General features: G+C 44.1%; 1 protein-coding gene across 2 annotated transcripts in view; it reads right to left on the bottom strand.

Moving 5' to 3' along the window:
* Positions 1 to 21,548, bottom strand: part of AHI1 (Abelson helper integration site 1) — a 187,122-nt gene that overhangs the window by 10,576 nt on the left and 154,998 nt on the right. For both annotated transcript variants that reach the window (XM_075554499.1, XM_075554501.1), the window contains exon 24: positions 8,447 to 8,505. In XM_075554499.1, the coding sequence (XP_075410614.1) occupies positions 8,447 to 8,505 (59 nt within the window). The remainder of the gene's footprint in view (positions 1 to 8,446; positions 8,506 to 21,548) is intronic.

Below are 21,548 nucleotides of genomic sequence, written 5' to 3'. Positions count from 1 at the left end.
ATGAGACACGACATCCCTCACTGACCCATAGCCCTACAGGGGACAACACTGGAGACACAGTGTGGGAATTGCATCCAATCTGACCCCATCACACTGAGGCAAAACAGTAAGGGTGTTCAACAGGACAGCAAGGGGAATAGAGCAATGAAGTCCCCAGGGAATACCAAAAATAGACTTCGGGGTCAGAGTTTGGCACCCCATCAGACTCCACTGGAAACCTCTCCTGGAGGCCAAGAAACAGTTCCTGAACTAACTAGAGGCTCTTCTTTTTTGTTGTTGTTTTGTTGCTTGGTTTTGTCTGCCTTGTTTTTGTACATGTTATTGGTCTGTTTAAATAAGATAGACTAGATGAACAATCTGGAGGAGAAAACAACTGGACCGATGGTTCCTGGGGGACATGGGAGAGAGGGAGGTGGGAGGAAAGTAAGTGGTATTAACAAACCCAGGGCCAAAGGAACAAAAAGTGATCCAAATCGGTGGTGAAGAGGGTGTAGGAAGCCTGGGAGGGTGTGATCAAAGGTAATGTAACAGAGAGGAATTACTGAAACCCAAATGAAAACTGAGCATGATAGTGGGACAAGAGGAGAGTAAAAGGAAATAGGGGAAAGAACTAGGTGACAAAGGGTATTTATAGAGGTACAAAGACTGGAATGTACCTATGTAAATATATGAGTGTAGGGAAACAGATCTATGTGCATACATTTACAGGTTAAGTATTAAGGCAGCAGATGGACATTGGGCCTCCACTCAAGCACTTACTCAATGCAAGAACACTTTGTTCTATTAAATTGGCATTTCAGGGTGTACACCTTCCCTACACGATCGCTGAAGAAAAATGTGTGCATAAGCAAATGTGGTGAAGAAAGCTGACGGTGCCCAGCTATCAAAAGATATAGCGGCTGGGGTCTTAAAGGCTTGAAGATAAACAAGCGGCCATCTAGCTCAGAAGCATCAAGGCCCACATGGAAGAAGCACACCAGCTTGGCTGACCACGAGATGTAGAAGGGACCAGTTATTAGACATCAAAGAACTAAAAATCACATCAGTGGTTGCCCACCTCCCTGATACGATCACTGAAGACAGACGTGTGCATAAGCAAATGTGGTGAAGAAAGCTGATCGTGCCCAGCTATCAAAAGATATAGCATCTGGGGTCTTAAAGGCTCGAAGATAAATAAGTGACCATCTAGCTCAGAAGCAACAACGTCCACATGGAAGAAACACACCAGCCTGTGTGACCACGAGCTGTTGAAGGGATCAGGTATCAAGCATCAAGGAACAAAAAATCATATCATTGTAAATGTGGGTGAGTGCAGAGTGGAGACTCAAAGCCCATTGGCAGCCAACCGGACACCCCTTACTGAAGGGTTGTGGGGAGGAGATGAGCCAGTCAGGGTGCAGGGAAGCAACGATGAAACATATAATTTTCCTCTAGTTCTTAAATGGCCCCTCCCCCCCCACACACACACACTATCATGATCCCAATTCTACCTTACAAATCTGGCTGGACCAGAGGATGTACATAGGTGCGGAGAGCAACTGGAAACACAGGGAATCCAGGACAGATGACTCCTTCAGGACCAGTGGTGAGAGTGGCGATGACTGGAGGGTGGAGAGAATGTGGGGTAGAAAGGGGGAACTGATTACAAGAATCTATGTATAGCCTCCTCCCTGGGGGAGGGACAGCAGAGAAGAAGGCGGGGGAGACATTGGACAGTGTAATATATGACAAAATAATAATAATTTATGAATGATGAAGGGTTCATGATGTAGGGGGAGTGGGGAGGGAGGAGGAAAATGAGCAGCAGATATTAAGGGTTCAAGTAGAAGGCAAATGTTTTGAGAATGATGATGGCAACAAATGCACCTATGTTATTGACCCAATGGATGTATGTATGGATTGTGATAAGCATTGTATGAGCCCCCAATAAAATGATCAAATAAAAAAAAGAGGACAAAGGAAACAGAGGAAAGAACTAGGAGGCAAAGGACATTTATAGATGTCTAAATAAAGGTACGTACATATGTAAATATATTTATATATGAGGATGGGGAAATAGATTTATGTGCATATATTTATAGGTTTAGTATTAAGGTAGCAGATGGACATTGGGCCTCCACTCAAGTACTCCCTCAATGCAAGAATACTTTGTGTATTAACCTGGCATTTCATGATGCTCACCTTCCCAACAGGATCGCTGAAGACAAAGTGGGTACATTAGCAAATGTGGTGAAGAAAGCTGATGGAGCCTGGATATCAAAAGATATAGTGTCTAGGGTCTTAAATACTGGGAAGGTAAAAAAGCGGCCATCTAGCTGAGAAGCAACAAATCTCACATAGAAAAAGCACACCAGGCTATGTGATCATAAGGTGCCAAAGGGATAAGTTATCAGGCATCAAAGAAGAAAATCTCTTATCATTGTGTGCTCACCTTCCCAATATGATCACTGAAGGCAAATGGGTGCAAAAGCAAAAGTGGTGAGAAAAGCTGATGGAGTCTAGCTATCAAAAGGCTTGAAGGTAAACAAGCAACCATCTAGTTTAGAAGCAACAAAGCTCACACAGAAGTACACCAGCCTGTGTGATCACAAGGTGTTGAAGGGATCAGGTATCAGGCATCAAAGAACAAATAATCAAATCATTGTGAATGAGGGGGAATGCTGATTAGGGACCCAAGACCCATCTGTAGGCAACTGGACATCCCCACCCCTTTAAAAAATCATTTTATTGGGGCTTGTACAACTCTTATCACAATCCATACTTACATCCATTATGTCAAGCACATTTGTACATTTGTTGCCATCATCATTCTCAAAACATTTGCTTTCTACTTGAGCCCTTAGTATCAGCTCTTCATTTTTCCCCTCCCTCCCCACCATCCCTCCCTCATGATCCCTTGATAATTTATAAATTATTATTATGGACATCCCCAAATGGTCGCAGGGAGGAGTTAAGCCAGTCAGGGTGCTGTGTAGCATGATGAAACATACAACTTTCCTCTAGTTCCTAAATGCTTCCCGCCCCCTCCCCTCCAACTATAAGATCCCAATTCTACCTTACAAATTTGGCTAGACCAGAGGATGTACACTGGTACAAAAAGGAACTGGAAACACAGGGAATCCAGGTCAGGTGAACCCTTCAGGAACAGTGGAGAGAGTGGTGATACTGGGAAGGTGGAGTAGAAAGGGGGACTGGATTACAAGGATTTACATATAACCTCTTCCTTGGGGGATGGACAACAGAAAAGTGGGTGAAGGGAGACATTGAACAGTATAATATATGACAAAATAATAATAATTTATAAATTATCAAGAGTTCATGATGGAGGGGGAGCAGGGAGGGGGAAAATGAGGAGCTGATACTAAGGGCTCAAGCAGAAAGCAAATGTTTTGAGAATGATGATGGCAACAAATGTACAAATGTGCTTGACACAATGGATTTTTGGATTGTGATAAGAGTTGTATGAGCCCCTAGTAAAATGATTTAAAAAAAGAAAAAATATCATACATGAAAAAAGCAAAAGGTCATTAAAAAAGACAGGAAAGAAAGAAAAGATCAAAGTCAGTATCAGAAGAAACGCTGAAACTTGGTCTTAAGCACAGAGTAGCTAAAGTAAATGGAAAAACTGATGAAGTCCAAGAGTTGAACTAAAAATTGCAAAGGGCAGCCCAAGAAGACAAAGCATGATAATGAAGTGTATGAAGACCCAGAGTTAGAATAGCAAAGGAAAGAAAATGCTCAGCATATCTTAAACTGAGGGAGCTCAAGAAAAAAGTCAAGCCTCGAGGTGTAATACTGAAAGGTTCTAAGGGAAAAAATGAATGATGCAGGTAGTATCAAAACAAGATGCTAAGAATACAGAGCCAATGTACCAAAAAGAACGAGTCAGCACGCCCGGCATTTCAGGAGGCAGCATATGAACCGGAACTAATGATGCTGAAGGAAGAAGTTCAAGCTGCACTGAAAGCATGAGCCCAAACCAAGGCTCCAGGAGTTAATGGAGTGCCCATTGAGATGTTTCAACAGGCTGATGGAGCACTGGAAGCACTCACTCCTCTACTCCAGGACATTTGGAAGACAGCTGCAGAGTCAACTGACTGGTAGAGATCCCCATTCCAGTAAAAGGTGACCCCAAAGAATGCTCAAATTATAGAACAATACCATTGATAGCACATGCATAGAAAATGTTGTTGATCATCCAACAAATGCTGCAGCAGTACACTGACTGGGAGCTGCCAGAGGTTTAGGTTGGATTCAGAAGATGATGCGGACAAGGGATATCACTGCTGATGTCAGATGGATCTTGACTGAAAGCTGAGAAGAACAGAAAGTTTATACTTTCGTTTTAATTGATTATGCTTAAGAACTTTAACTATGTGGATCATAACAAACTAGGATAACCTTGAGAAGAATAAAATTCTTGAACACTTAGTTTTTCTCATATGGAACCTGTACAGAGATCAAGAGGCAGTTGTGTGGGCAGAACAAGGGAATGTTGCATAGTTTACCATTAGGAAATGGCACATCTTTTCACTGTATTTTTCAATTTGTTGGCTTATATGAAGAACGTGGCATCAGGTTTGGGGGAAAGCTTAATAACAATTTGCAATCTGCAGATGACACAATTTTGCTTGTGGAAAATGAGGAAGACTTGAAGCACTTGATGATGAAGATCAAAGAATGTAGCCTTCAATACGGATGAAAACTCAATGTAAAGAAAATCTAAATCTTCACAACTGGACCAACAAGTAATATCATGATAAACAAACAAAAGATTGAAGTTGTCAAGGTTTCTTTTCTTGCTTGGATAGGCAATCAGTGTCCATGGAAGAGGCAGCCAAGAGATCAAATAACGTACTGCACCGGGTAAATGCAGTGGGCAAGACCTCTTAAAAGTGTTGGAAGATCAAGGATGCTACTTTGAGGACGGAGATCCGCCTGACCCAAGCCATGCTATTATCAATGGCTTTGTATGCATGTGAGAGTTGGACAATGGATTAGAAAGACAGAAAAATAATCGATATATTTAAATTATATATTCAAAAAAGGTTGAAAAGTACCACGGTTGCCAAAGAGCAAACAAACGTGCCTTGGAAGAAGGACACTCAGAATGCTCCTTGGAGGTAAAGATGGCAAGACTTCGTCTCACATTCTTTGGACATGTCGTCAGGAGAGATCAGTCCCTGGAGAAGAAAGTCATGTTTGGCAAAGCAGAGAGGCAAGTGAGAAGGAGGACGGTCCTTAACAAAGTGGACTGACAACCATGGGCTCAAACAAAAGAAAGCTTTTGAGGATGGGGCCAAGCAGGGCACTCTTTCGATCTGTTGTCCACAGGAATGCTATGCGTCAGCACCGAAGAACAACTGGGGATCACCACTGAGACAGGCTTATGAAGCCCACAGGACCCCGTGGGGAATACACTTCTCAGAACAATCAGCTACTGAGACCCAAAGGGCATCATCTGTCCCAAACTGTACTTCAGAAGAAAGAAGGGGTAGGAGAGCAGGGTCAATGGCAATGAGGAACCCAGGGTGGAAGGAGGAAGAATGGTATGACACAGAGAGGATTCTAAGCCATGTCACACTCCAAAATGTGCAACTGCTGCTGAATGGAACGCTAGTTTGCTCTGTAAACTTTCACCTAAACCACAATAAAGTTAAAAAACAAAACAAAACAACCCCAAGCCCCAACAACAACAAAACAAACCCCAAAAACTATTTTGGAAACAAAAAAAAAAGAAAGAAAAGCTGCATTGAGAAAAAAAAAACCAAGTTATATTCAAGGAAAAATACAGGAAAGAAATTTGAAATAAAATATTAAAAAAAGATAGCATGGCTTTACAAAAATGTTTATAAATGGTTTTCAGAGAAGTAGTAGACATTTCTAAAATAAAATAAGAGCAGAAGAAACTCAAGTGGGAAGTAGTGAGAGGCGGTCCTGGGTGGTTCATTTGTATATTTGGCCACTCAATTAATAAGCAAGTGTTGTCAACTGAAAGGCAGTGCTGCAGAGGAGCCTCCTCCCCCCACATAAATTGGCCCCTGACCATTTATTTGGCTACCCCTGACTCATTCAAGTAAGTGAACGAAATAAAGTCGTGGGTGACTTCTTTTTATACCCAGGACGATAGTGTTTCCATAATCAACTCGCCTACAGTTTTTGAGTCATGAGAAATGTATCTTAGTTCATCCTTGCTTCTAAAAATTACAAGTACAGGGAAAGCCCACAGGCTTTAAATGAGCTCAAGCATTTAGGCATATCTGAACTTCTCACGAAAAGGTCTTTATTTAAATTCAGAAGATTCTTAAGAGCTCTCTGATCAAAAGGAGAAGCTGAGCTACCCTGCCAGCCCCGAGAAGTCAGGATGGCTGTGAGGCTTTGATTTCTCACCTGGTATCCCAGGTAGACTGAGGGAGGCAGACATGGGACACATTTGTACATTCACCTAGTACAGTGGTCATGACCCCTTTGGGGGGGTCAAACGACCCTTTCACAGGGGTCGCCAGATTTATAACAGTAGCAAAATGACAGTGATGAAGTAGCAACGAAAATAATTTTATGGTTGGAGGTTACCACCACATGAGGACCTGTACTAGTGGGTCGAGGCATTAGGAAGGTTGAGAACCACTGACCTAGTCGATAACATGGTACAAAAACTCTAGTAAAACAAGCTCAAAGAAGGCCGGAAGCATTGTTCCAACAATGTATTCTCTTTGTTGTTCAAAACGTTTGCCCTTGATCAGGTTTGCTGGGCACACAGAGATGATGGCCCTTAGTCACTCTCCAGGTCTGGAACTATGCCCAGCCCTGTGTTAACAATCAGCCAATTGATAAAAACCAACCATCCCAGGGCACCATTTACCCAGCATCGAAAGCCAGAAGAAGGGAATCTGAAAACACAGGGCCATGGGACTTTGAGGGACTCGTGGCAAATGAGAAGAAACCCAATGTGCGTGAATAGTTGCATGTGAAATGAAGACACACTCTGTAAAACGGTGATTTACCTAGTTTATCATAAGAAGTAAAAAAGAAAAAAGGTTTGTCCCCATTGCTGCTGTCTGTGATTTAGGGAGTGTGATTTGTGGCTGAGTACAACTCCACACGCCAGTGAAAATGTAAAGTGTACCCTTTAACATGCTAGGTGTGCAGAGCTTGGAACAGAACACAGAGTTCGCAGAGAAAACGGAACCCCAAAGCAAAAGGCCTGGAACACACTCAAGCGTTGGCACTTCGTGACAGGCAGAGGGAAAGAGCCCATGAGAAGATGGGGCTTTTGTTTGGGTCCTGAGCCTGCTGCTTACTGTCTCAGGTGACTCGAGACAAATCCCAGCCTTCTCGCTCTCATGTCCCCCTCTGTAAACGGGGCGGACAGCGGTCTTCTCAGAGAGACTGTGAGAATCAGACGTGACAATGGGGTGACGGGGCCCAGCTGCAGGACTCTCTGCACTCGTGTCATTCTCCCAGCACTGACTAGGTCAGAGGAGTAACCAGCCGTCTGGAAGTCACGAGACACTTCCCACCAGGTCTTCCTCCTCAATTTTCTCCACTGTAAGACACAGAGGGGGATACTCGGCGAACTTCCAGCATCTTTACCTTACAATCTGTGACTCTTTTAAATTCCATTTAAAACTCCGTGCTTGTCTTTTAGCTGAAGAGTGAAATGCTGTCTTGTGAAAGACTGCCTGGTTTCCCTGACAGCACCTAGAAATCAGACTGTCGGCGGAATCAGGATTTCTGAACGCTTGCAACAGCGTTCATATAAACAAATATTTTCCTGAAGGCAACACAATAGGGACTTATGTCTGTGCACACATGTTAATGTATGTGCCTGGTGTGCACGCAGCGGGACAGGGCAGGAGTGGGAGGCCCAGAAGCGAAGGTGACCAGGCTTGCAGACGCAGCCAGGTCTGCATCTACGAGACGAGGGATGCAGGAAGTCCAAGTAAGAGTTTCTATTTATATACTAAGTGACAGAGTATAAGTACTAAATAAAAACATTTAAAAAAAGACTCCCTGAGATTAAAAACAAAAACAGAAAACATTTGCAAAAAACATTTGTAAAAAACATTTTATGATGAAGTTCTGGGTATTATGGCTTTTTGTTTAATGTCTCTTTTGAGGCATTTCATAATTTCATTTTTTAACACATTTAATATTGAAAAAATGTTATTCCAACAAAAATAAATGACAAAATAGGTCCTTTATAGTTCAAGGTGATATTATTTTTATTTAACACCATTTCTTACAATTCATAATATGCGCTCTCAAAAGTTTCATCATTAAACTATTCTCCTTGTTTGCAGCAGCTAACCTCTCTGGAAAAGCACGTATCTAAAATGTAATGCACAGTGCGGCAAGTCTCTTGACAAACGATAAGGGAGAATTTGTCCTTAAGGCCTTCTAACTATATGCCACTGCCCAGTGTTTAGAAGGAGGAGCTGCTTACTGTGTCATGGTCTCCGAGCCCAGTCTGAAGTCCTGGGACTTGCCCCTCAGGAGTGAGTGCTGTGGAAAGAGAACACAAGCAGGAAGTCACCAGCGGGAGTGACAACGATGGCACAGCCATTACCGAGACACTGAAACCCCACCACCTTCCCGATGGAGGGGAGAGTACACCTGTCCTGAACAGGAATGCCCAGGAACACCATACAGTGTTCCATACATCAACCCATGTGCTTGAGCCATTTAGACCGAAGGAACAGCTCTCCAACATCACTGCCATCTAGTCCATCCAATCCACAGTGACCCCAGGGGGCAGAGTAGAAGTACCCCTGTGTGTTCCCAAGACTGCAACACTTTATGGGACGAGAAAGCCTCCTCTTTCTCCCAAGGAGTGGCTAGTGGTCTCGAACTAGTTTGCTTCTTGGTTCACAGACCAACACAGAACCCACTGCGCCACCAGGTCTCAGTTCTCCAGACAGTCTAAATATTCTTTAACACCAGGTACATTTCTTATACACCTATCTCTACAGCCCATTTTCTTTTAAAAACTTCTTTTCTTTAAAAACCATGTAAGTATAGCTACTAATTTATAAGTGAAACCATGTGATACTATGTATTTATACAGAGTTCATGATACGTAACATCATACAGCATCTGAAATACTGGGTTCCAGGTATTGTTAAGGGTCGCCAAGGGCTCCTCTGGAAACACTACAGAAATACTCTTATTCCGGAAGCTCTACGTTTATTTCCTGCATTATCTTTTCTGTACTCTATATTTTTATGGATGTCTGTTTTATCTATGGCAACTCTGTGAGAAAAAGCAAATAGCAAGTCAATATAGTTTTAAGTGCTTCCTCCAAACTTTGAAACGATAACTCTACATCAGCAGATAGCGAAGAAAGTGGCACGGGACGTGAGACACAGCGTTCCGTACATCAACCCAAGGCTGCCAAAACAGACTGCAAATAACTGTCCGAGGCAATTCATTTGAGATTCATATGAAAAACAGAAACTGGTAAGGTTTTGAATTATATACAAATGAAAAATACATGCCCGATTTGCCTACTTCTTTAAACGCTTCTAAACAAAAACAGGAGAGAAGAGGAGTCCAAGCTCCTCTTCAGCCCTAACTCTGCTGAGTGCCGCCTTCGGGCCTTGTTGCTACTTGGGCTCGTTTTGTTTCTCACATTTCCCCCTTCACACTGAGATTCCTCCAGGAACATCGTCACCCTCAGCAAGATCTGGCACTGAGTATCTTTAAACAAGCATTATGTTATTTATCATAAAACTCTCAGGGGGCTATTGTGCTTTTTCTAATTCTGAATTATGTGTTATTATTGCTCACTATATGACTTTGGATGGAACATATCAATCTTTAAAAACAAGACTTCAGGTGCGGGCAGGAGCTGTAGTGAGAGACCCAATTGCATCCAACAATGACAGAACCAGGGATGCCTCGCTTTTCATCCGCCAAGGAAGTTGGTCTAAGGTGAGATGTGTTTTGGGAGGAAAAGTACCCAACACGGGAAATTCCAAATTCAAGGATTAATTCATATTGTACAACCGTTTACCTGCCCTTATCCAAGAGAGCAATAGGAAACCATCAAAACCTAAATGCAAAAAGCATCCCACATCAACCAGGACAGAGTTTCTTCTGTTTCTTCTTAGCTTACGGAACCGATTCCAAACACAGCAACAACACAAATTAAAGATGGGAAGCTTTCTTCCTTACACAGTAAGGCTTATGATTCCAATCTCTATGCCTACGGCAAGACTAGAATCTTATTCTATAGATTTAATTTTGTAAAACTACTGAATTTTTAAAAACATCAATATAATTGCTCTACAAAAAAAAAAAACAAACCCATCAATCTGAACCTTTCCTAAAGGTTGAGTGGATAGAAGCCAGACGGAATTAATGCACAATATGCTTTTGATCTTAATTATGCCCCTTAGAAATCACTGTCACAAACCCTGAGGGAACACACCATTCCAGCAGCAAGACACTGTGCTAGATGCTGTGGGGATACAAAGCTGCCCGAGCAGAGACTTCCTGCCCGCTGCAGGTTTCTTATCTAACTGGGAAGGGCATGTGCAAAACTAACCATGAGACACACGTCATGACCACGGGGAATCGAGGCAAAGGCTCAATTTGGAACTGAAGGCTGGCGAGAAAGATTCAGGGAGAGGAAGGAGCATTCAGCTGGACCTGGAGGGATGAACTGACATCCCGATTAGGGGGAGCAGGAAAGCATCTGGAATCGGGAAAACAGTAAGTAAAGGTTGCGGCACCAGTCTCAAGTTGGTGTTCTAGAAGATGGGGAACAACGGGGTAGATAAGAAGTGTAGGAGTTGGATAAAAATAAACGTGTGAGATTCAGAGTTTACAAATTGGGTGTCAGACAAGATTTCAGGGCCTGTATGCCACATGACTTGGTTTCTCTTTAGCTAGAGATCTCCAACAGGCACAAGTAAAAGGTGTGTAACCAACAGGGGGGCAGGACAGAAATTGCTACAGGGTAGAGACCAGGCAGCTGGGGCTACTCCACAGAAGTATCTGTCCCCATCTGCCCCCCTCATTTCCCTGTTAACAAACCTGGTGTTCTTTATACTCCTCCAGTCCCATGGATTCAATCGGTACGTTTAAGCGACCTCATTTGAGTGGATTCTGACTCACAGGGACAGGAGAGTGCAGAGGTGCACTGCCCCACATGGATTTCAAGGCGGTGATCTTTCCGGAAGCAGATGGTCACATCTTGCTCCTAGACAACACCAGTGGACTTTAACTGCAGAGCTTTGGGTTAGCAGACAGATGTTTGGCTTAACCACTGTGTCACCTCGTTTACACTAACGGCTCTTAAACTAATACCTTAAACTCCGATTGTGAGTTTACACTGAGATGCCTTGGCTAGCATTGGTTCTCAGTAAAGCCAGTTTTAAAAACACACTGGGATCCATGAATTTTCATCAAACTACCTTGCAGGTTGGAGTTTTCAGTAAATCTTTCCTAAACCTACAAGGTCTGTGAGTGGCCCCTTCACCGGTACAAGCTTTCCATGCTGCAGACAGATGTCAGACCATATTCTTATACGTTCAGATGTTCACATCAGGGTGCGAGATTTCCCTTTTTCCTTCACAGGAATTTAGTCATCTGATCTTCGTGCAATTTCTGCCATGGGTCACCTGCACAAACCTCTGCTGGTTATAGTTCCGGCAGTACTGCGTGCCCCGCAGTCTTCTCAGGACCCCAGTCTTCTCTCCGGAGCATTTCAAAGAATCAGCTTGGTGATTTGAAGATCTCCTGGTGTGAGTACTTTTACTGTTTCTTCAGCATAGCTTCTGTGTATCAGTCATCTTCAATCTTATTCCAGACACATTTATCAAGTATTTGGAAACTGTCTCAATTCAAACGACCATCACGGATTGAGAATATGGTCATGCAGAGCCCTCAGCAGGAGCCCTGGAGGCCGAATGGTGACCCCGCTGTTTTATGCGGCTATGTACAGTGGTCTGCGCACCGCTCTAGAGTCCGGTCGACTGGAACTTTATATCCAGAGGTCAAGAGGGTTGAAGTAGATGCTCCTTTAGTGGGGCGGGAAGACTGTTTTTTAGCAGGATCCTCAGTCCTGGATGCACAAAGGAAGCTTTCTCAACTAGACAGGAACTGGTAGCATCTCAAGATCAGCAGTTCTGGTGGAGGACAAGGGCCTTGGGATTGTTACCCACACGGGTGGCTCTGAGGCCTCGTAGCGTTTGCGAGCTGTTCGTCTGGCTGGACTCACACTGCCAGTTTATGGGGCTAGGTAGCTCAGGACTAATTCTTGAGTGTCTGATGCTGATCTAGTGAGTGCAGCTTATAAGGCACCAGCACAAGTTATTGTCATCTCTCCCATCACCAACTCTTCTCGCACCCGACGACAGGAACGGGCACCGTCTAGCCTTCGTGATGCTGCCCTAGACCTGCTTTTCTAGACGGATCCTGGGAAAGTCACTGCTGTCTAGGTGATGACTCCGGAAGTTGGCATAAGGTGGGCAAGGGGCATCGTCCTCAGGAAGATGATGCTATTCTTCAGAAGCCCAGCCCATGCTCTCTTCTAGATTTAGTACATGAGAATTTAAGAAGCTTCTGGCACACATGGTTGTGAAAACACATCTCCTGGAAAGCTTTGTAACGTGTGTTGATAAACAGCTCTCCTGGGCACTTCTCACTGGCATGACTACCTGCTAACTTCCTTAGTAAGTCCTTTAATCAGGAGTGTTGTTTGGGAGCTCTGTGGAGCTATGGCAATGGGTAGAACCCAGGGAGGTAAAATGGAAACCACTAGCTAAGATCACAGAGTTCTCCTGATTATGTTATGGCGGCTACACGGTTATCATCTAGCTAACTGCTCAAGTGAAGAAAATGAGCAGTAGTCGACAGGTACCTACATTTACTGATGATGAATGTATACTCTTTTCTAAACAGAAATTTTAATTGAAGATCTAAGAAAATGTAATGTAAAAAAAAAAAAAGAAAATGTAATGTGGTAGAGGCTGACCTCAGAGGTGCAAATCAGCTGACTGAGTAGTGCGTCGGTCAACAGGAAAGCGAGTTCACCCTTTTTCATTCTGTGGACATTTTCTGTGTGATGGGCCTTAGGAGGGCGTCAAAGGCATGGCGCACTGGTCAATCCTAGTTTTTGGGGAGATACTGATGGAAATTCTCACAGTGCCACGCAATTCCAGAGCCCCTGAGAGTTGTTTAAGGAGCCCGGGTGGTGCCCTGGGCTGGCGTTGGCTTGACCAACTGCTGCTGCAAGGTCAGTGGCTCAAACACACCAGCTGCTCTGCAGAAGCAAAAGGAGGCTGTCTGCTCTCATCAACATTTACATTCTTGGAAATGCTACCCAGCATTGCTACTGAGGGGAAGAGATGAGGTATATGTGTGAGATGCAATGGCTGCGGCCAAGGTGACAGGGTAGACAAGCAGCTGTGGGGAGAGTGTACGCATGAGATCTCTATGCTCATGTTGAAGGAGTCTGGGAGGCAGATTCTGGCCTTCTTGCTTGTGAGTTGGAGCTGCTTCCCAGTCACATTCTCCCAAGTTAAAGTTGTTTCCTACAGTGTCCCCCCATCATCATGCCCTTTTTAAGGTGCTGCTTGCAAGCACAAGGTGGCTACGATACACGCTTGAAAGTTCACGCTGCCTGCTGGCAAGTTGCCTGCCACTGAGAGCAATCAGACCCTATTGTCTCTCCCACCTTAAGTAGAGCCTGCTCCCTTCTGATGCGGATCACAGACTTTTCAGAGTTAGGACATCATCTTTACTCCAGAACCTGCCCATCTTGTTACATGTGTACCATCCTGTCACATGTGTGCCTCATGTATTCCCCTAGCTCTTCCCTGTCTTGTTACGTGCATGCCTCCTGGAAAGCCCCTTCCTGGTACGGATACGTGTGATGTGGCTCGCATGCCCAAGATGACATAAGCTTGAGAGAGAATACATCCCCCTCACTCTGGTTCCAGTCACCATGGCAGAGGTGAACACTTGCATGTCTTATCTGTCCTTTCTTTAATTTACTCCTGAATTACACAATCACCCCCCTAGGACCCATTCGGTTATGGAGGCTGGTCCCCAAGCAGCCAAAATTGCCACCAAGTCTTTATGAGAGTCAAGATCTTATGGGCTCCCTGTGGGTAGGCAGAGGTCTCCTAGTACTCTCTGGAGGCGTTTGGCGGTCCTCGGTAGGGAACATTGAGGGGCTCTCTTGTGGGGAGTACGATCTGGAGGTGTGAGGTGACTCACACGGGCTTTGCTGCCACGTGATGGGGTTCCACCCACTGTTCTGTGGGGGATGTGAGCTCTCTAGCCTCGAGACTCGTGAATACTTATCGGAGGTACAAGATGAATGCACAGAAAACCAATACTTCTGTTCCCCTGAAATACTTGCTATCGAAACAAATTATGAGGAAATAAGAAATGTATATAGGGGCTGTCTTCCTTCTTATTCAGGCCTTTCCTAAGATACAAATAGGCATTTCAATCTTATTTATTGGGTAAGGTTTCAGATCAGTTTCATAACTACTGCTGATATGTTTAAAGTCAGTTTACATTTTACAAAATTTTCTCTTTAGAAAAGAAAATTTCAAATAAAAGAAACTTTAAGGTGAATTCAAGATCAACCATTTATTTATTAATTTGATATGAGATACCTGGGAGAAGCCAACCAGATTTCTTGGATAAACATGAAGACTAAGGCATGAGAAGATGTTTCATAGTAATAGGAACAGTAATGATTGTGACTGGTTGCAACGGTCTAGTGTACAGTATAACTTTTGGATTTTAAAAGTCTGTTTTGCTATGCTCCAAATGACCACCAGGGCTGTAACACACCATGATGAAGTCACATTATGTTTCGAGTTGAGAATACTTGAGATGCAATCCTGGCAAAAGCTACTAAATGGAAAAAATTCTTTTTTTTCTGAAGTGATTTGTGAAAACAGTGATCTAGAACACGATTGACCAGGCCGCTAGAGTTCTAGATGGTCAACTTTGGGGGGGGGGGAGGGTAAATGATCAGAGATACTCAGCAAACTGCGGAGGCAGCGTGCTGATGGCCCGCTGGGCTGTCTTCCTGTGGAGTGGCAGCACCACCAGGGCAACGCGTCTGTGCGTTCAGCTGGAAGAGGAAGCCTCTGCTGGTCTGGGTTGTTTTTGTTTGGACGCCGTGAGAAAACAGCTGTTCCTGACAACAAAGCTTGCGCACTCTGGTTTCGACAGCACCCCTGACACCTCACCCAGCCTCCTCTGACTCTGTAGGCTCGGGAAGACACGGAAAATAAGGGAACAACGTTCCTCACACGGAGAGAAGCTGCTATTTGTATCATGACACAGAACAAGAGCACTAGCACTCGGATCCAGCTGCTCATCTCGGGAGTTCTCAGAGAAGGGCCATGCAAACAACCACCGCCACCGCCACCACCACCACCAGCACCAGGGGAGCCGATGAGTCATGGGCTCCGACTCCAGACATAACCCAGCGTCCTCGTCTATAACCACCACTGTCCCCTGCTGTCTGTTCAGGAACGAACTGGCTGAGTCACTGCTGACCCTTATGGATGGTGCTTCTCTGCGCTTTGTTCCCTTGTGTGGAAAAGAAAAGACCACTTTCAAAAACACCACACAAACCAAACCAGGCCTGACTTGAACTTTCACCTAATTTAAAATTAAGTAAATCTGCTGTACAAGACCTCGTCAGGTACTGAAGAGCAAGGAGGTTACTCTGCGGACCAGGGTGCACCTGACCTCAGCCATGGCATTCTCTCTTGCCTCAGATGCACGTGAAAGTTGGACACTGAATAAGGAGGACCAAGGAAGAATGGATGCACCTGAATTGTGGTGCTGGAGAAGAAGACTGAAAGTCCCATGGACTGCTACAAGGACAAACCCATCTCTCTTGGAGGAAGTAAGGCCAAAGGTGCTCCGTAGTGGCAAGGAGGGCAAGACTTGATCTGACATACGTTGGACACACTGTCAGGAGAGACCAGTCCCTGGAGAAATGTAACTTGCTTGGTAAAGCAGAGGGTCACTGACAAAGAGGAAGGCCCTCGGGGACAGATGGACACAGAGGCTGTATCAATGGGCTTGGCGTGAACAACAATGAGGGGGTGCAGGGCCATCCAGGGTTTCCTTCTGCTGCAAACAGCGTCCCTACAGGTCGAATCTGACGTGATGGCACCTAAGAGCAACACCAACAGGCCTAATTTTAAGAATTAGGAAACAAAGAAAAAAAAAAACAACTAGGAATTTTAAAACCACACAACTGCTACAAAATAAAACTGTCAGTATGAATAAAATATGCCCACTATGTATTGGTGAAAGGTGAAAGAAGAAAAAGGAGAGTGTCGAGTATGCTTGTAGGTTCGAAGTAAGACATGAGTGCAGGCATGTACGAAGTGGAATCCGCTTGAGGACGATGCCACCCTCCCACCCCCACATGCTCCTCTCTGTGGAGAACATTCCTAGTAGGATATGCAAGAAATGGTTGGAGTGAATATGAGCATTAGGAGGACAGCGGGTCTTTATGTTTCACTTTATTCTTCACTGGCTAAATTATTTTAAACAATGAGAATATATCACTTTTATCCACCCCACCCCCACCTAACCAGAAAAACAAAAACCCAACCCCAAACTCATTATCGTTGAGGTGTATCTGACATGGCAGAATTACCCCTATGGGTAATTCTTAGACTGTAACTCTTTCAGGGAGCAACAGGCCTCTTCGCCCTCCCTCACAAGAGCTGGTGGTTTTGTACTTCTAAGCCTGCAGTCAGCAGCCCAATGTATCACCACTACGTCATCAAACATAAAATGAAAGGGATTTTAACAATAATTTCCCTCAAATGAATGAAGTAGGTTGATGCTTAGGTTAGCAAAAACAAAAGAATAACACAAAACAACCCCCAAATAAAACACAAAATCCAAACAAAATATAAGCCAAAGTATTATCAGCATTACTGCTTTCAAAGTTTCTGAATTTCTTTCCTTGCTGATAGTACCAACATTCTCTTTTTTACTAGATGCAAATTTACAGCATGCTTGGAAAAAATGTTCTGGAATGACTGAGGAGGAAAACATTCTCCTACTCACCCAGCCTCCCCTAGGGCATTTGATTGGTTTGGGGTCTCTCTGGTCTCCTGTGGGAAATAGCTAACTCAAGCCTCACCTCGTCCCTGTGCACGGGGAGAGCCAGCAACAAATGCTGCTCTCAGCCTCTGACCCCGTGACGAGGAGACAACACTGGAAGGGACCGGGCACACGCAGCCACAGGGCAGGTGTGGTCCACGTGGAGGAACTTACATGATGCAGCAGCTGCCACGCTGAGAGGAGGTATACGTTTACGTCTTATTCTATGCCATGAATAGAAATAATCAGGAGAAAGAATGAAAACTACTGATGTTTCTTTCCTGATTAAAAAAGAAAGGAATGTAGAGTATTTAATTCTAAACACGTCCACGGACAGCATACAAGGAAACCAACATAGAACCAGGATATAAAAACCTGTGTGACACAAATGTATTAGGCTATAAGGCTACCTGCCTAGCAGCTGTGTGTTTTCACTAGGGAGTGGGAAGGCGAGGGGGTTGGGGGCAGCGCGGGGCGGGTCGCAGCTAAGGACGATGGAGGCCTGAACCCCATTCAGGCCATCCTCCTAATTAGCAGTGTCATCTGAGTGTGTCTTTGTGGATCTTGGCTTCCTCATCTGTAAAACGAAGGATGGCTAGAATCGCCAGGGATGATCCCTAAGGGACCTGGATCCTGTCCCTGTTACCTAAGCCATGATCCTTGAACTCAAGATTTTCCCCAAGTCCAGCCTTGAACCAGAAACTACTTTTCGTGTTTTGTTTTTTTTTAAAGCACATCTTAAATATCATAACAAGAAATAAGACTACCTCTGAAATTAAGCATCTGCTAGAATTTGTGGTATTTTTATAAGGCAGGATCTTGATAAACATCAAACCATATATATTTTGATAAAGGAACTAAACAAGAAATGCAACTAGGCCAGGTGCTACGGAAGCTCAGTTAGACGTCTCTAAAGGCTGGCTGTCAGCCTCGTGCCTCAGTGTGTCCTGAAGGCATTGTGTCGGCCTGGGCCGGTGTTGACACTTCTCACGGACTTCTTTTTCTTATGTGCACAGCTTTCTATTTCCTCTCCTCTCTCCACGGGAAAGTAAAACACTAACTCATCCCTAAGAGGGAAAAAGGTAAGTGCATAGGATTCTATTCTAACCCCTGGATTCACATGAAGCAGACCACTCCATAATCTTCACACAAGAAACCCGGGCATCTTACACTTGAGAGTGGGATCCAAGTCCCATTTCCTCTACTCATAAACTTCCAAGGATTTGTACCCTCTGCAACTCCACTGGCTTTACCTACCATATATACTCATGTATAAGCCAAGTTTTTCAGCACAAAAAATGTGCTAAAAAACTGGGGTTCAGCTTATACATGGGTCAGTGGTACCCCAGCAAGGTGTAACATCTCGCCACCCCCCACCCCAGGGAACGGGACGAGTGCCTGTTATCTCGTGGGTGATTGCTGTTTCTCTGCTGTTCACTCAAAGCCCCGCTGACACTGCAGGGCTTTGAATGTTTGTTTACTCACATTTAACCAATCAGAGATGGTCTATGACATGGACGGCTCCAATTCGCAGAAGCACCCATAGTGATTCACTTAGCCGGCAGCTGAACTGGTAAGGATGTGTCTGTGGCTGCGCTCAGTCTCTCCCCTCTGGTCTATGTGTTAATTCACATCCTGCATCCCCCGCCCACACGGACTCTCCCCCCTCCTCCGGCTAACATGTCGTGGGGGGGGGCATTACCATGAAAGTTCTTTTTCAAAGTCTTGTTTTTTTTATCCTATTAGAAATGGATACTCTTGAACCAAAACAAAAACGCCGGTCATATGAGGCTGGTTTCAAAATGAAGGTTGTGTCAAGAGCAGAAGAGAGCAATAACAGTATTGCAAGTAGGGAATTCTGTGTTGACGAAAAGCAAGTGAGGGAGTGGTGGAAAATGAAGGTGACTTGGAACAGATTCCAAAGCTAAAAAAAGCTCGTCGTGGTTTAACATCTTTTTTATGGGGCTCTGGAGAGTGAATTGCATAAACGGGCTATGGAGTGTCGTCAAAATGGTTACCGCTTAACAAGCATGGGAATCCGCATACGTGCTCTACAAATGGCTAAGGATGACAAATATAAAGCACCAGGCATTGAAAAATTGGCTGCGTCAGCAGGATGGTATACCGGCTTCATGAATAGGTTTGGTCTATTATGTTTGAGACAAAGAACAAAGATTTTCCAGAAATTGCCACAAGACCTTGAAGAAAAAATTACCGTACGTCATTCCAGTCGTTTATTATAAAACAAAGAAGGATTTATAATTATGACCTGGCAGATATTGGAAATATGGATGAAATTTATGGATGAAACTGCCATGACTTTTGATCTTCCAAGCAACAGAACTGTGGCAAGTTTAGGAGAAAAAAACATTTTTCTCAAAACCACAGGAAATGAAAAAAAAAAACCAAAAACACTTCACAGTTGTTCTGTCATGTTTGGCTAATGGAACGAATATGCGTCCTGTCATTATTTTTAAAAGAAAGACCTTGCCTAAAAAGATCAATTTACCACCAAGAATTACTGTGCGTGCACATGTTAAAGGCGTGATGGATGAAGACGGAACAAAAAGATGGCTGGAAGAAATTTGGAACTGACGACAAGGAGCAGCCTTAAAGAAAAAGCCATCGTTACTTGTTTGGGATATGTTCAGAACCCACCTATCGGATGACATTTAAAAAATGGGCAAAATCTAGTAAAGTTGCGGTACTTTAATCATTATTCCAGGTGGGCTTACATCTGTACTGCAGCCTGTGGATGTATCTTTGAATAAGCCTTTTAAAGTCCGTGTGTGAAGGATGTGGAATGAATGGATGTCATCTATCTGGTCAAGCCCGATTAACAAAAGGAGGAAATCTCATAAAGCCTGGCAATAGAGTTAATAGCAAAGTGGGTTCGAGATGCAAGGAAAGACATTCCAGAAGACATGGTGCGACGTGCCTTCCAGAAATGTAGTATTAGTAATGCAATGGATGGCAGTGAAGACTGCGCTTTGTATGAAAATGACAGCAGTGATGGTGATGACGGTGATCTCAGTGAGGACAGCGTCTATGATGACCTCACACCAGCTGAAGCTCTGCATTGGGATACGGATGATGATGAAGGATTTTTTAACTCTTTCCATTTTAGCTTGGTTGCTGATTGAGCTCAGGGAATAGTACTCTTAAGGTATCATTGTTGATACCTTATTGTTTTTGTTGAACCTATTTTCTACTTACTGTGCTGGTTTACTAAGGTGAAATGCCTTGTCCTTTTATTTATGTCTTTTTTTAAAAATAAATATTTAAATACATAATCCCAATGATGTCTCAATTTTTGGTAATTTTATTTTCATTTGTTTTGATTATTGAAACTCACCAATAACTTCTGCATTTTCCACCCTAGGGTATACTTGAGTCAATCAGTTTTTCTGGTTTCCCAGGTAATAATCAGGTACCTCGGCTTATACTTGGCTTGGCTTATATTCAAGTATATATGGCACTTTATTTTTAAAAATGGGTTGCTTTACTTGGCTCTGAGTTCCTGAGTTCACTCAGAATGAGGGTCTGGGCAGCAGTGGAATTGACCATTGGCAGATTTCAAGGGCCAAGCTGGTTCTCTGAGGAACTGGTCTGTTGGCATATAAACCCATGTTTGGAGCAAGGAGAACAGTCCTGGGGGTGGGGGCAGTCATATAAGTGAAAACAAAAAGAAGGGGAAAAAGTCAATTTATAGTTCCTGCCAGGCACTGGGAAACTGCAGCTCTGAAGCCATGTGCGGCTCTTTCAGTACGCTTGTGTGGTTCTGAAGGGAAACTGGCAAAAGCCAAAGGGTGCTATTCAGATAATGGTGAAGGTATTCAGATAATGCAGATTGCATTGGTTTGTAAAAATATCCCTATGGCTCTTGAAGAATTTTAAAATTGTGATGAGGGTCAGGATTGGCTCTTCGGTCTCAACTCTTTGCCATCCCCTTGTCTCTACTAAGACGATGCTGTGGTAACTCAGCTCCACACAAGTGGAGGAGTCACATGGCCCAAGAATGGGGGGGGGGGGTTTGGAAGCAGGCAGAGATCCAGGTCCCCATGCACAGGACCACAGATGGATCAGGTGGGGGACAGATAAGGCACACTTCACAGGGAGTTAGTAAGGTGCTGATAGGGCTGTTTCCATCACCTGCAGAAGTAGCTGAGCGGTTTTGGACAGAAGCACACACTGAGTTGGGTGTTCACTCCAAACCCAACCAAACCCATGGCCTTGGAGTTATTTCCAACTGCTAGTGATCTTACAGGACCGACGAGAACTGCCTCTCTAGGGTTTCCAAGTAGGGAATCTCCAGACTGCCATGTCTTAGCTGTGGAGCTGGTGAGTTTGAAACGTCAACCTTTCCTGAGTGCAAGTTAAATGCTTTGAGGCAGGAGTTACATCCCAAACTCCAAACTCACTGCCAGTGAGTCCCTTCT

Source organism: Tenrec ecaudatus, chromosome 7 (assembly GCF_050624435.1).
Source record: "Tenrec ecaudatus isolate mTenEca1 chromosome 7, mTenEca1.hap1, whole genome shotgun sequence".
NCBI classification, from domain to species: Eukaryota; Metazoa; Chordata; class Mammalia; order Afrosoricida; family Tenrecidae; genus Tenrec; species Tenrec ecaudatus.
This window is presented reverse-complemented; position numbering and strand designations above follow the sequence as displayed.